Below are 14,065 nucleotides of genomic sequence, written 5' to 3'. Positions count from 1 at the left end.
TATGTTGAAAACAGCTGAGTAGAATTTTTTCAGGTTTCTTTGATGAATAGAAAGTTCAGAGAAACAGCATTTATCTGAAATAGAAATCTTTTAACATTATAAATGTCTTTATTATCACTTTTGATAAACTTAAAGGATCCTTGCTAAATAAAAGTTCCAAAAAAAAATTATACAGACTCTGAGCTTTTGAATGGTATAGTGTATTATGTTACAAAAGCTTTTTATTTCAGATAAACGCTGATCTTTAGATCTTTCTATTCATCACAGAACCCTGAAAAATCTGTTTTAAATATTGATGATTATAATAATAATAATAATATTAATAAATGTTTCTTGAGCAGCAAATCAGCATTAGAATGATTTCTGAAGGACCATGTGACACTGAAGGCTGGAGTAAAGATGCTGAAAATGTAGCTTTAAATCACATGAATAAATTACATTTTAAAATATATTCAAATAGAAAGCAGTTTTAAATAGTAAAAAAAATTTAAAATTGTACTGTTTTTGCTGTACTTTGGATCAAATAAATGCAGGCTTGATGAGCAGAAGAAACTTCTTAAAAAAATTACAAAAATAATACTGTTCAAACACTTGTGACTGGTACTATAAATGTTATATTTATCTAAAATTTTATATATTTTTAATATACATGCTATTTTATGACATCAAATTATTATTAAAATTAATAAAATATTTGTAAAAAGTATAAATGTAATAATATAATAAAAATAAATAATTAGAATAGCATTATTAAAACTCAGACTAGACTAACAGTGTAAAAGTTTGATTATTTTATGTGAACAATTTAATAAAATATTAGAAATATTAGAACAGTTTAAAACTCAGACTAGACTAATAGTTTCAACAGTGTAAGAATTCATTTGATTCATTTATGCAAATAATTTAATTTAGAATTTTATTTAAAATCAGAAATAAAAAATAGTTAGAACAGTTTAATTAAAACTGAATAGACTAACAGTGTTCAAAAGTTTGATTCATTTTACTGTCAATGAAACGATTCAAAAATTAATTTTACTGTTGTATTCATATTGCTCTATATATACAGAGAGAGAGACAGAGAGAGAGAGAGAGAGAGAGAGAGAGAGAGAGAGAGAGAGCTACATCACACAAGTCTACTATCCATCCACAATACAAACAACACACACAAAATGACAGGCTTTTAACTTCAGTTTTAAAAATTAAAATTACACATACACACACATAGGATAAGGAACTGTTTAATAGTAGGAGGGAGTACCGGTCACATGAGGTGGAACTGAGTGTGGGACATGTGACTGTGACACACACCTACAAATGAGGTGGTTCCATTTACTACTAAAGAACCTGAGGCAGCATGAAAACACTATAGGAAAACCTGATGGAACGAACTGAACTACAGTGACCACAACATAATGCCACAGAAGCTGGGCAATCAGACGACCACTACAAAAGTGAACACACAACACAATATGAAACAAGCTGGGAGAAAATGACCAATTATTTTCATTGCCTTCTTTCATTCATGAGCAAAACCAGCTTTTTATAGTCCATGTAAATGATTGACATTGCTCATGCACACTTCCCCATCTTGTTCTTGACGTTTCTTCCTCTCACAGCACATCTGACACACCATCAGTCTTACTCCACAATGCCTTAAGTGTTATTAGTCTATGAACAGAGTGCTATTTGAATGAGCACACTTACTGAACTAAACAAACTGCACCACCCTTTTGCTCTCTCAACATTTTCAATACATTATGTTAAATTTACTACAAATAAAGCACTGCTTTAAACAATTTCAACTCCAAAAATATGTCTACAAACAGATAAATGACCGCATAACAGCTAGTGTTACAGTTGACTGAATAATCAAAAAACGTCATCTGCTGTCTTTATTTACATAGATTAATGAAGACCAGTATTTAGCCTATTTTAATCGTACAATATCACTTTTTGACTGTAACCATAATATTCGAACTGACTGGTTCTGTCTCAAAACATAGTACGCTTCCTACCTAGACAGCATTGTGATGCCCTTCGGCGCGTTATGAACATTCGAATCGATGCCCAGAAATGCAGTCTAGACAGGCAGCTCGGTAAGTTTTGAAACTAGAAATACTAAGACAACTTTACAAAGAAAGTTAATTTACCTACATACACTTTAAGGCTTTATATAAACCTCTTGTTATTCGCTCTTCCTGATAGGGTAAACGAAAAACTTTACTGAAAGAACAACGGAATTAATTATTTTTCAGTGGTCTAGTGTTCCCTGAACTCTCATTAGTGGCTAACCGATTAGCTAACCATGCTAACACACATAACAGTACACTTTTCAACTAAACAAATTCCCAACAAACTTTCTAAAGGTACTCACGGTCTCCTGCTCGCTTTTCACATCCCTCCGGAGTAAATGAAAGATGTGAAAGCGCGCTTTCATCGCTTCGGCCATCCAGATCTCATGGAGAAAGTGAAACTACTGGGAGTTTGTAGTGTGTGGAGCCGTTTGAAAGGCAATCAGTGGGATGTGACGGTAACATTCACATGATGGGAGAAAATAACACTGGAGTCTCAGATCATATCACATACTAAGACTTTTTCCGGCCTTTCTGTTGACAATCTTGTGTTTGCTGAAAAATGTTAAATTGCAAGATTAAAAAATGTGTTTCTTTTAGGACCTGTGTGAAAGGAGTTGCAGTAATCTAGTTGCAATATAAATAAAACGTAAATAAGTTAAGTTTAGACTAGGTTGTAATTTCTAAGTAATAATATTAATGATTTATTGACTGAAATAATTATTCACTCTCCATGCCTTAAAGATTTTTCCAAGTTCAGGATTTGTACCCCACCTGGTGGCAGATAAGATTGTATACAAAACTATACTGTATACATTGACAAAGCAATTTTTTATGTTTTATAAACTGTTTTTCATTACAAATTATAAATTATAACACTGAACCAGCAGACTGTATGTTTGCATTTTTCTATTTAATCAAATATTTTCTTTACAAATTTAAATATATTATAGAGATTATAAAAAAATCTATATAATATATAAATTATAGCAATGTAAACATATAGGATTTTCTCATATATATGATATATTTTTTTCATTACATTACATAATAAGCCTAACAATTCAAAATATTTCTAATGATTAAATATAAATTTTAGAACATCATTGTATTTATGTAATTTGCTTTAATGACAAGACCACAATTATATACACTACCGTTCAAAAGTTTGGGGTCAGTAAGACTTGTTATAGTCTTTAAAGAAGTCTCTTATGCTCATCAAGGCTGCATTTATTTGATTAAAAATATAGAAAAAAAAAACAGTAATATTGCAAAATGTTTTTACAATATAAAATAATGTTTTTTATTTTAACATACTTTAAAATAGAATTTATTCCTGTGATGAAAAGCTGAATTTTTATCAGCTGTTACTCCAGTCTTAAGTGTCACATGATCCTTCAGAAATCATTCTAATATGCGGATTTATTATTAGAATGATCAATGTTGGATAATATCAACAGTTGTGCTGCCAAATATTTTTTGGAACCTGTGATTTTTTTTTTTCAGGATTCTTTCATGAATAACAAGTTTAAAAAGTACAGTGTTTATTCAAAATATAAATATTTTATAACAATGTAAATTATTTATTATTAACTTTTAATAAACTTTTAATTATTAACTTAATACATCCTTGGTGAATAAAAGTATTAATTTCATAAAAAAAAAAAAAAAAGAAACAATAAAAATGTACTGACCCCAAACTTTTGAACGGTAGTGTATTCCAGCATCATTTCAGAATGATTCAAATAGCACTCTGTGCATTATTTTCAACACAAAATGTACTCAAATGTACTATAATCATAACTTTATTTCCAAATTTGGACCCCACAAGTGTAACAAAAGTGACTATTAAAAATTCCAATCTAAATTTAATCTATTCAGTGTTATTTATAACATTTATTTTGTTTGTTTATTTTACAACTGTACTGTCATATGGCAGGATTTTGTGGCATATTTACTCTACATTGTGTCCCACTATCTTTCTGTCCTACTTAAATTGATCCAGTCCCTTGACACTGTAACAGATATCTATCTAATCTTTTTCCCTTACTAGAAACAGCAAACACATCTCTCTCCTTATGCATACTTAAATTATTATAAACATGATACATGAGCCATCAAGGATGTACAAAAATAAATAAATTATTCTTGTTTTAACTGAAATAATTAAATAAAAGTTAAAATACAGCCACAAGACTTAAACATTATACATGTTTTTATATATGTACTATGTCTGTGTAAAAGTATATCAAATTTTTCACCTCCTGATATGTAAAGTCAGTAAACCCAGTAAATTCTGCACAAGGGCAGAGAATTTAGTAGCAGTGCTGCTAGGGACACCTTACTAATATCCAATGAATACTGAATTGTTCCTAGCAATAATTTTGATCAAACAATTAAAATATATTTATATGTAACCACTGTTGTTATAATTTTGACCTCTTCTAAAATTGATCATACTATTGACCGAGAAGTTAAATACACTAGAAAACTGCACTCTTTCATGCATTTAATCCATAAACGGTGTAAGAACATGTAAGAATGCATAATGTTGTTAAACTGAATGTACAAAGCAAACTGAAATCTCAATAAAATTAAAGATTAAAGATTAAAAATAAGAGTGCAGTTTATCTGTCACTCAGGCGTGTTTAAAAGTTGTGTTTGTTACTATAACAGTAGGGTCCGCGGCACATTTTCTTTTAGTATTATCATTGGTCCAGTTTATTTTAATATTAAAATAATGTGATGTACATTGTCATTAAAAAGCCCCTCACTCACCCCCAGAAATATATTACACTATATAATTCACCAGTAATTCACATCAGTATTGTCAATTGAACAAAATGACATTAAAAAAAAAACTCATAATAAGGCTTTAGATGACATGAAATTGCGGTCAAACGTCTATCTTAATTGCAAAAACCAAAGTCAAAATCAAACATACGCCCTTGCTTCTGCATGAGGCAAGAAAAATCAAATTGACGCCTTAACCACAAGATCATTCACCCCCTAAAAAAAAAAGACTGAGTCAACTTTACAGATCAAGTAACTTTTTGAAAGTAAGTAAGTAAGTAAGTATATATAAAAGAAGTATTTTATCAGATTTTTCTATTGTAAGTGCATTACTACATTACTAACTCATTTTTTGGGGCCCTGTCTATTTTCTAAATATATGTTGTTGATATTATTGTGATTGATTCATCCATTTATTCTTTAAACATTTTTTGACTTCATAATTTTTTATCAAAATGTTATGACCCAATTATGTGGTAAAATAATAGATTTCTCTCCGGTGATGTATGCCGGACCTCTCCGATCATTAAAGAGATAGTTCACCCAAAAATGAAAATTCTGTCATTAATTAATCACCCTCATGTCGTTTCAAACCCACAGGACAAATTAAGATATTTTTGATGAAATCTGAGCTTTCAGACCATAGCATAGACAGCAATACAACTACCACGTTCAAGGCCCAAAAAGGTAGTAATGACATCTTTAAAATAGTTCATGTGACCGCAGTGTTTCAACCATTATGTTAGGAAGCTACAGCTATTTTTTCACAGACAAAAACGAGACAATAACTAAGCAAAAACTCATTTTAAATGACAAAAACAGTGACGAAAATCTATAGATATTTTCATCAACGCATAAAAATTAGACGAAAATGTTAGACAGTTTTGACTCTCCCATCTCATGTTCTCCCTCAACTTCAAAATCATCCTATATCGCTGTTTTACCTTTTTTTGTTAAAGGTGTTTGATCTTCTTTGCATGTTCACTTTGCAAAGACTGTGTCGGTACTTCTGCAGCGATTTAGGACTGACACAGAAAAGAAGAAACTGCTGAATACAGTCGTTATTTTTGTTTTCTTTGGGCACAAAACATATTCTCGTAGCTTCATAAAATTACGGTTGAACTACTGATGTCACAGGAACTATTTTAACAATGTCCTTACTACCTTTCAGGCCCTTGAACATGTCAGTTGCATTGTGGTCTACGCAAGGTCAAAAAGCTCTTGGGTAAATATCTTAATTTGTGTTTCGAAGATGAACAAAGGTCTTAAGCATTTGGAACGACAAGAGGGTGAGTAATTAATGACAGAATATTAATTTTTGGGTGAACTATCCCTTTAAATATGACTTGTTATTTCCACAGCTGTCATTCTAATATTACAGAGACATTCTGAACAACATGAAAGGATACAGAGGTATTTGGTATATGCTAAGCTGTTGAGCCGAAGGCTGAAGCACAGCTGTGAGGACTCTGTCTCACGTCTTTGTTAGTATTATGGTTAAATTGGCAGATGAAAAGCTAACATGAAAGCTGATCATTTATAGTTAGATAAAGAGGTCATCGGACTGTTGTTTTTCAGTTTAAAAAAAGAACGTGTGTGAAGCTGAGGGAACACCACTGTGATCTCTGACATCTCAGACACTCTTTTTGGAAAGTGTGAACATATGAGTAACAGGTGGTCAAAAGACTGTGACCAAAACACCTGTCTACCTCTCTTTCTATCTCTCTGCCTGTTTACCATGACAATAAACAGTCACCGGGAGTCCGTAGCCACATTGTGGCTGGCTCACTGACACAGGAAATGGTTACTATGACAACTTAGATCTACATCCTGCCTAAATGCAGGTTGATGAAGGAAGCTTCACAATTCGTATGTGAGCCTCTCCATCACTACGAGTCAATATTCATGAACATTCAGTTCACTGTAATAAACCACAATGGTTTACTGCTACAATAAAGACATTATTTTGTTCCTTATTTCACAAAATAGTATTTAGATCTGAACTGGGTTTTAGATTTATTACATATAACTTAATGGAACAAGTCATGTGAATCTGGACACAAAGGTCAAAAGCAGCGTTTTATCTCATAAACCCACATACTCTACATACACATAAACTGCTTTTTATAACCTTAACTTGACGTTTGAGGTTAGAAAGTATATAAATTGTAAATTTCTTTAGAAATTAACCGATCTTTTTGCTAGATAAGACACTTCTTCCTTGGCTGGGATTGTTTAGAGCCCTTTGAAGCTGCATTTAAACTACATTTTGGAAGTTCAAACTTGTGGGCAAATTCTTTTCCTAAATTCTTTTCCTCAAAAAACATAATTTCTGTACAACTGAAGAAGGAAAGACATGAACATCTTGGATGACAAGGGGGTGAGTAAATTCTATGTAGATTTCAATTCTATGTTCAATTCTATTGTGTTCCACAAAAGAAATAAAATCATACAGGTTTTAAAACCATGAGGGTGAGTAAATGATGACGGCATTTTTTGGTAATTCTTGGGTGGACTATACCTTGAGAATAGGTGGCTCAATAATAAGAAACCACCTAGCAACAGTCTGGCATCCACCTTCAAAACTTTAGCATTGTGTCAGAATGTTTTGCATGGACACCACACTTGTAAAATGACTTTATGACTCTGATTGTCATTGGGCTGTTATGGTACTGTGTCTTATTTGCACAAAACTCATGCACAGATGCACACACCCATAAGGAGGGAGGGCTGACATTTAAACATCTGAGCTTTCCCTCATCAAAAGAGATTCACATCAAAGTCATATGAGAGAAGATAACACCTATGGTAAACCTCTAACAGTTCTCTAACAGCCATAAAAACAACAATCTCAGATCTACCTGCTTGATATGAAAGCTTACTTTCTTCCATGAAATAAAACTCTAAAAAAAGTTTCAGATCAGGTTATCTAAAAATTCCGGGTGGAAAAAGGAGTTGCAAGATGTAAACATACGAAGTCACTATAACAATACATTTTAAGTTCATGTTGGTCAATCAAATGCTGCTAATCCAAAATATCCCCTTACCTTCATCTGGTCCTGGCAGCAGAATACATAGCAGGCTGCTTTCTTCTCTTCTCTGAGCAGACAGCCAAAATAGCTGGGCTCTTGGCTGTTGTGAATGAGTTTGGTGATTCGATGAGGCCTGTGATCAAACAGAACCATATGTTGCAAAGGGTCCCATGGCTTCCCCGGGCCTGCCGTGTCCAGAATGCAGCACACTGAATTGGCTGAAATCTGCAGCACCACAGACTGATCTCGAACCTTGGACCATCAGAGAAAAAAATGTTTGTACATATAGTACATCAGTACTGTCAATAAGTATCATAGCATTTAAAAAATATTACTTTTTTGTACCCTGATTTTAACACCAGCTCTTCTATTCCAGATTTTTTAAATAGTTGTATCTTGGCCAAATATTGTCCTATCCTAACAAACCATACATCAATGGAAAGTGTGGAAAGCTTTCAGATGTTGTATAAATACATTAAGCTTTACATTGCATGTTATTTTTGTTTTTGTTGGTAACGTATTTTAATATTACATTTAATTAGTATCAAATATACTGACCTCTGGAGAGTAAGCACCATTGAATTTAAGGTTTTTGCTCTTCTCCCCCAGCCGGGGCCTCCGTATCTCAGCCACCACCCAGGGGAGCATCGCCATGGTGGTCTGTGGATGGATGGCCAAAGATCCAACCAGAGTTAGCCTGTACTGAACCACCTCTTCCACTTCCTCTTTCTTCCTCTTACCCTCTGATCCAGGAAATGTTTGTGTAAGGGCACAGGGAGGATCAGCTTTGATTGGGTCATCCCTGGGTTTGACCTCAAAGCAAATTCCCTCCATGCTCCAAAAAATGAGGAACTAGGTATAACCTTAAAAGACAAAAAACACCAACATTACTGAAGCAGGTGGTTCAGATACATTTACAACACACTGTTTGAGTAAGGTCCAAATGCACTTCATTGGCTATGACAAACCCTTTGAGCACATCTTCATCAACTTTGCCATTTGCAGGGGATTAAAACAGCTTAGCCTGAAAGCCCCTGCAAATGTTACAGAAGGACACTGGCAAAGAATACCTTTTTCCTATAATAAATTACAAGCTCTAGAAAAAGTTATCTTATTATTTAACTAACAAAAAGTTGTCAAGTATGTCAAGTACAAATTTACATTTATTATGGCTCTTTTTTGTTATTTAAATTTGCATTAGATGAGACACCAAATGACATTTTCTACATACAAAAAACATTAATATTTTAATATATTTTTTAAACACAGATTAATACAGAAAAAATGCTATACCACTGTTATTTTAGTATTATATTTATATGTTATTTGAATTTTAGATGTTATTTGAATTTGCCTTCCTGTATATTTTCAGGTTTTATTTTAATTTTTAAATTAAAGTCTGTCATTTTTACTAACTTTTTTTTAACATTGCTATATAATATATGTACATATATATATAACACCAGCAGATGACATTGCACCCCAAATCATCACAGACTGTGGAAACTACACAATGGACTTCAAGCAACTAGGGCTATGAGCTTCTCCACCCTTCCTCCAGACTCTAGGACCTTGGTTTCCAAATAAAATACAAAACTTGCTCTCATCTGAAAAGAGGACTTTGGACCACTGGGCAACCGTCCATTTCTTCTTCTCTTTAGCCCAGGTGAGACGCCTCTGACGTTGTCTGTGGTTCAGGAGTGGCTTAACAAGAGAATTACGACAACTGTAGCCAAATTTCGTGACATGTCTGTGTGTGGTGGCTCTTGATGCCTTGACCCCAGCCTCAGTCCATTCCTTGTGAAGTTTACCTAAATTCTTGAATCGATTTTGTTTGACAAGCCTCTCAAGGCTGCGGTTCCCTCGGTTGGTTGTACATCTTTTTCTTCCACACTTTTTCCTTCCACTCAACTTTCTGTTAATATGCTTGGATACAGCACTCTATGAACAACCAGCTTCTTTGGAAATGAATGTTTGTGGCTTACCCTCCTTGTGAAAGGTGTCAATGATTGTCTTCTGGACAACTGTCAGATCAGCAGTCTTACCCATGATTGTGTAGCCTAGTGAACCAAACTGAGAGACTATTTTGAAGGCTCAGGAAACCTTTGCAGGTGTTTTGAGTTATTTAGCTGATTGGCATGTCACCATATTCTAATTTGTTGAGATTGTTGAGGGTTTCGCTATTTCGAATTTTGTTAAATGTGAGCCAAAATCATCACAATTAAAAGAACCAAAGACTTAAACCTGTATATATTTATATATATATATATATATATATATATTTTTTTTTTTTTTTTTTTTTTTTTTTTTTTTTTTTTCAGCTTCATTTTTTGCCAAAGAATGATTTTATATATTTTTTGTTGACAATAACAAAACTAACAAACTGACTAAAATCTAAAAGTGCGCTTCATTTGGTAACATCTGAATGAATTATGTGTATGTATTGGCGTTTGTATGACATTTTTCTTAAAAAAAAAAAAGCATTTTTATCAAGCTCAGATAAAGGTTTCTACCTAAGTACTGGTAATTCTAATTGGGCTGAGGCTGGGATTTTAGCGAGTTTGAAGTAAAAGTATTTGATGGATGTATAATATGTGTTGAGAGCATTCACTCAGTATCATTATCTCATTTTTGACCGAAATGGCTTTTAGGGTGTTTTGCATCTGAACTCTTCATATATATATATATACATATATATTCCCAGTGATAGTGCCAAGGGATGCACCCTTTGGAACAAAAGGCATAAAAATAAGCTACATAACATATGATTATGTTATGGTCACATCGTAAATCTGAACAAAGGCTTTGAAGCATTGGAAGATATTGTAGCTACTGATCTGTGAGGGGTTCATTTGGCACAAACACACTGAAGCCAACAGTGAGTATAAATAGCCAAGCATGTCTAAAGAGACACAACTGCTATTTAGAGAGAGGTCAACAGAAAATTTCACTAACAGCTATAAGTCAACATGTCACAACAAAAATACAAAACAGATCATGGAGTCATACAGTACAAGCAAACCAACTCACTCATACTCACAAGATATCTCAAAAAACACCAAATATATAGATTTTAAGAACATGTGACAAGGTCATAGTTTTGCTACAGCGCCATATTTTGCTTTAGATAAGTTACTTTTTAACAGGTATTCTATATACAAACAACGAACTAGCATAACAGACAAGTTCTAACTTTTACTTACCTTCACTCACAATGCACCGCCTTGAGGAAGTGCTTGAATAACGGTTCCGTAAGATTTTGACAATACAGACTGTAATGTCCCATCGGGAACTGATTTTAAGCCTGCCCTTTTTTCAAAATAGTCGATTAATCACAGTATCTCTCGCTTATTTAGCAATAACGCCTCAGTGCGCGGAGCGGTGTGAGCGCTGCTCGCTGCGCGTGTAATTGAGGAAGTCTTCTCATCTGACGTTTGAATGAACTTCTGATGGTCTGCAGATCACGGGGAGAGAACAGATCTTGGCAGCGCTAACAGGAAATAAACAGAAACAAATCTTTTTCAGTCCGTTGTGCGTTGAGATACACATTGCATTTTAAAGCTTTAGTAGCGTTTATAGTTTTTGAAAGCTTTTAAGAGATAGAAGAAGGAGAAAACTGTCATTATTACTCATCCTCACGTCGCTTCCCGTATGACTTTCTTTCTTCTGAGGAACTCGAAAGGAAACTTAAGAATTGATGACTGACATGGGGCTTTGCTGACAGTTCACTTTCACATTTTCCCAAACAACAAAAAGTGAATGACCCCCAAGCTTCAACATGAGGGTGAGCAAACGTTAACCGAAGTTTCACTTTTGATTAACTTTCTTTAAATGATCTAGTTTCACAATCCGCGAAATAATGTAAAATTTAGTTGTGCTTTTAGCTACAGTTCAGTTTATGTACTGTAAATACACCGCCAAAGTACTCAAAAACGTAATATTTAATTGTTGGTGTATTTAATGGTATGAAAATGCAACATGTGTATGGACACTGTAAAGCAAAGTATTACCTAAAATAATATGCCTTTATCCAGCGCCGTACCTGCCTCTTCCACTGTCCAGTCTGATATTTGTGTGCTTGCACACGGGCAGCTCTTGCTCTTCATTTATGACATAACCGCTGTCTTCTGGTTTACACTGTGCTCTGTGTGAGATATGGCAAGCCGTTTTAGCTTAAAACAGTCCCAGCGTTATTCAGCGTAATTGTATTTTTAGTAGGAAATTAATTAGAGAGCTCTACAATTACATTCTTACTAGTAGCAATGCCATTTAGGAAGCTCTCTACTAATTCAATTCTTACTAGTAACAATTATAATTAGAGACCACATGGGACTTGGAAGGGGAAATGGGTGTAATCGCGAATTTGTTTTACATCAATGAATACATCTTTTTACTATAAGAATGCAGTTGCAGAGCTGTAACTGGATTTCTTACTAGTAAGAACTGTATTAGAAAGCTCTGTAATTGCATTTTTACTAGTAAGAACTTAAGTAAGAATTGTAGAGCACAGGGCACAACCTAACGCTTCTGAATTTCTCAGTTTGTGTAAATCCACGTGGGGTTCAAAGTATAATTTTTTATTCACATTAATTTCACACTTGTCTAGTGCAAATATGTCGCTTTGTTTCATAATTATAGTGTATACGTTTTTTTCATTTACCTCAAAAGAAAGAAAGGGAAATGTGACAACAAGCCCCGTAGGTGGGGTACATTGTAATGTGTGAGGTGTACGTTGTAACATGACCATATGACAGCTTAAAATGTTATCTGATCTAGTGAAAAAAAAATATGCAAGACAGACTAAAATATTTTGTCAATAAAATAAAAACATTAACTTTTTCAAATAAAATAATGGCGTTTTTTAAGAATTAAAAATATAATGTAATTTTGGAGTTTGACAATGAACACATTGGAACCATGTTTGGGACGGCCCTGATAGCGAAACACAGCTATACAGTATAGTTCAAAACAATGTGAGCAAATATAGACACATTCAGACATTCAGAAAAAACACTCCCCTCCCTCCACACGCAGCTCTCATAGAACACAAGACACATAAACGAGGCAAAATGCTTTACATTTCTTTAAGTAAACATTTCTGAATATTAAACATTGATTGTCAGTCTTTATTCACCTGTTTCTTGTGGTTTCTCATTAAAATCCATAAAAGTAAATAGTGTAAATTACATCGTTTCTCATAAAAACTGAAATGAAAAATTGACTTCAGCCAGACATTTACTTTTAGTATGGTAAAATAAATATTCAGCGATATCTTCAAAAGGCTCTTGAATTTTGGCACATTTATATAGTGTTGATATGGCAACTAGTAAATACCATAAATTTGGTTATACAGGTATGTGTGGAAATGTTAAAAACACGTGTTACAATTAACCCCCACGCTCCCCTATTCAATTCTTACTAGTAGGAATTACAATTAGAGAGCTCTTAAATGCAATTATTACTAATAACAATCGAATTAGAGCTCTCTAATCCAATTGTTACTAGTAAGAATTGCATTAAATAGCTCTCTAATTGTAATTGTTACTAGTAAGAATTGAATTAGAGCTTTTTAACTGAATTATTATTAGTAAGAATGTAATTGGCATGCTCTGCAATCATAATTGTTACTAGTAAGAACTGAATTTGAGAGCTCTATAACTCAGATCTTACTAAGAGTACAATTGCAGAGCTCTCTAATTAAATAGAGAGACCTCTAATTGTAATTGTAACTTGTAAAAATTAATTTAGAGAGCTCTCTAATTGGTACTGTTATTAGTAAGAATTTAACTGTAGAGCTCTCTAGTTGAATTGTTACGAGTAAAAAGCAATTATGACGAGTAACGCTATGATTATTTTAAGCTAAAACGGCTTGCCATACACACACATAGTACAGTCAACTGTGCAAGACTATAAATAAAGAGGTGTAGAGTGACGGCAACTGCCTATAGGGCCTACCTGAAAAAAAATACATACACACACACACACACACACACACATATATATATATATATATATATATACACATGTATAAATACAGGTGCATCTCAATAAAGTAGAATGTTGTGGAACAGTTATTCAACTCAAATTGTGAAACTCGTGTATTAAATAAATTCAGTGCACACAGACTGAAGTAGTTTAAGTCTTTGGTTCTTTTAACTGTGCTGATTT

At 33.4% G+C, this 14,065-nt stretch overlaps 1 protein-coding gene across 3 annotated transcripts in view; it reads right to left on the bottom strand.

The window, feature by feature from the left end:
- tbc1d1 (TBC1 (tre-2/USP6, BUB2, cdc16) domain family, member 1) overlaps positions 1 to 12,019 on the bottom strand; it is a 76,003-nt gene extending 63,984 nt beyond the window's left edge. Inside the window, exons 1-4 of one of the 3 annotated variants that reach the window (XM_051111449.1) lie at positions 11,908 to 12,019; positions 11,101 to 11,387; positions 8,456 to 8,760; positions 7,913 to 8,149 (exon numbers count right to left, since the gene is read on the bottom strand). In XM_051111449.1, coding sequence (XP_050967406.1) covers positions 7,913 to 8,149; positions 8,456 to 8,731 — 513 coding nt within the window. In that variant the 5' untranslated portion in view covers positions 8,732 to 8,760; positions 11,101 to 11,387; positions 11,908 to 12,019. Of the gene's footprint in view, positions 1 to 2,374; positions 2,530 to 7,912; positions 8,150 to 8,455; positions 8,761 to 11,100; positions 11,388 to 11,907 lie in introns of those variants that run through there. The other 2 variants (XM_051111534.1, XM_051111611.1) reach the window with 2 other exon arrangements.
- Positions 12,020 to 14,065: the final 2,046 nt, after the last annotated feature.

Source organism: Labeo rohita, chromosome 1 (genome assembly GCF_022985175.1).
Source record: "Labeo rohita strain BAU-BD-2019 chromosome 1, IGBB_LRoh.1.0, whole genome shotgun sequence".
NCBI classification, from domain to species: Eukaryota; Metazoa; Chordata; class Actinopteri; order Cypriniformes; family Cyprinidae; genus Labeo; species Labeo rohita.
Note: the sequence above shows the minus strand (reverse complement) of the source record. Positions and strands in the feature narration are given on the sequence as shown.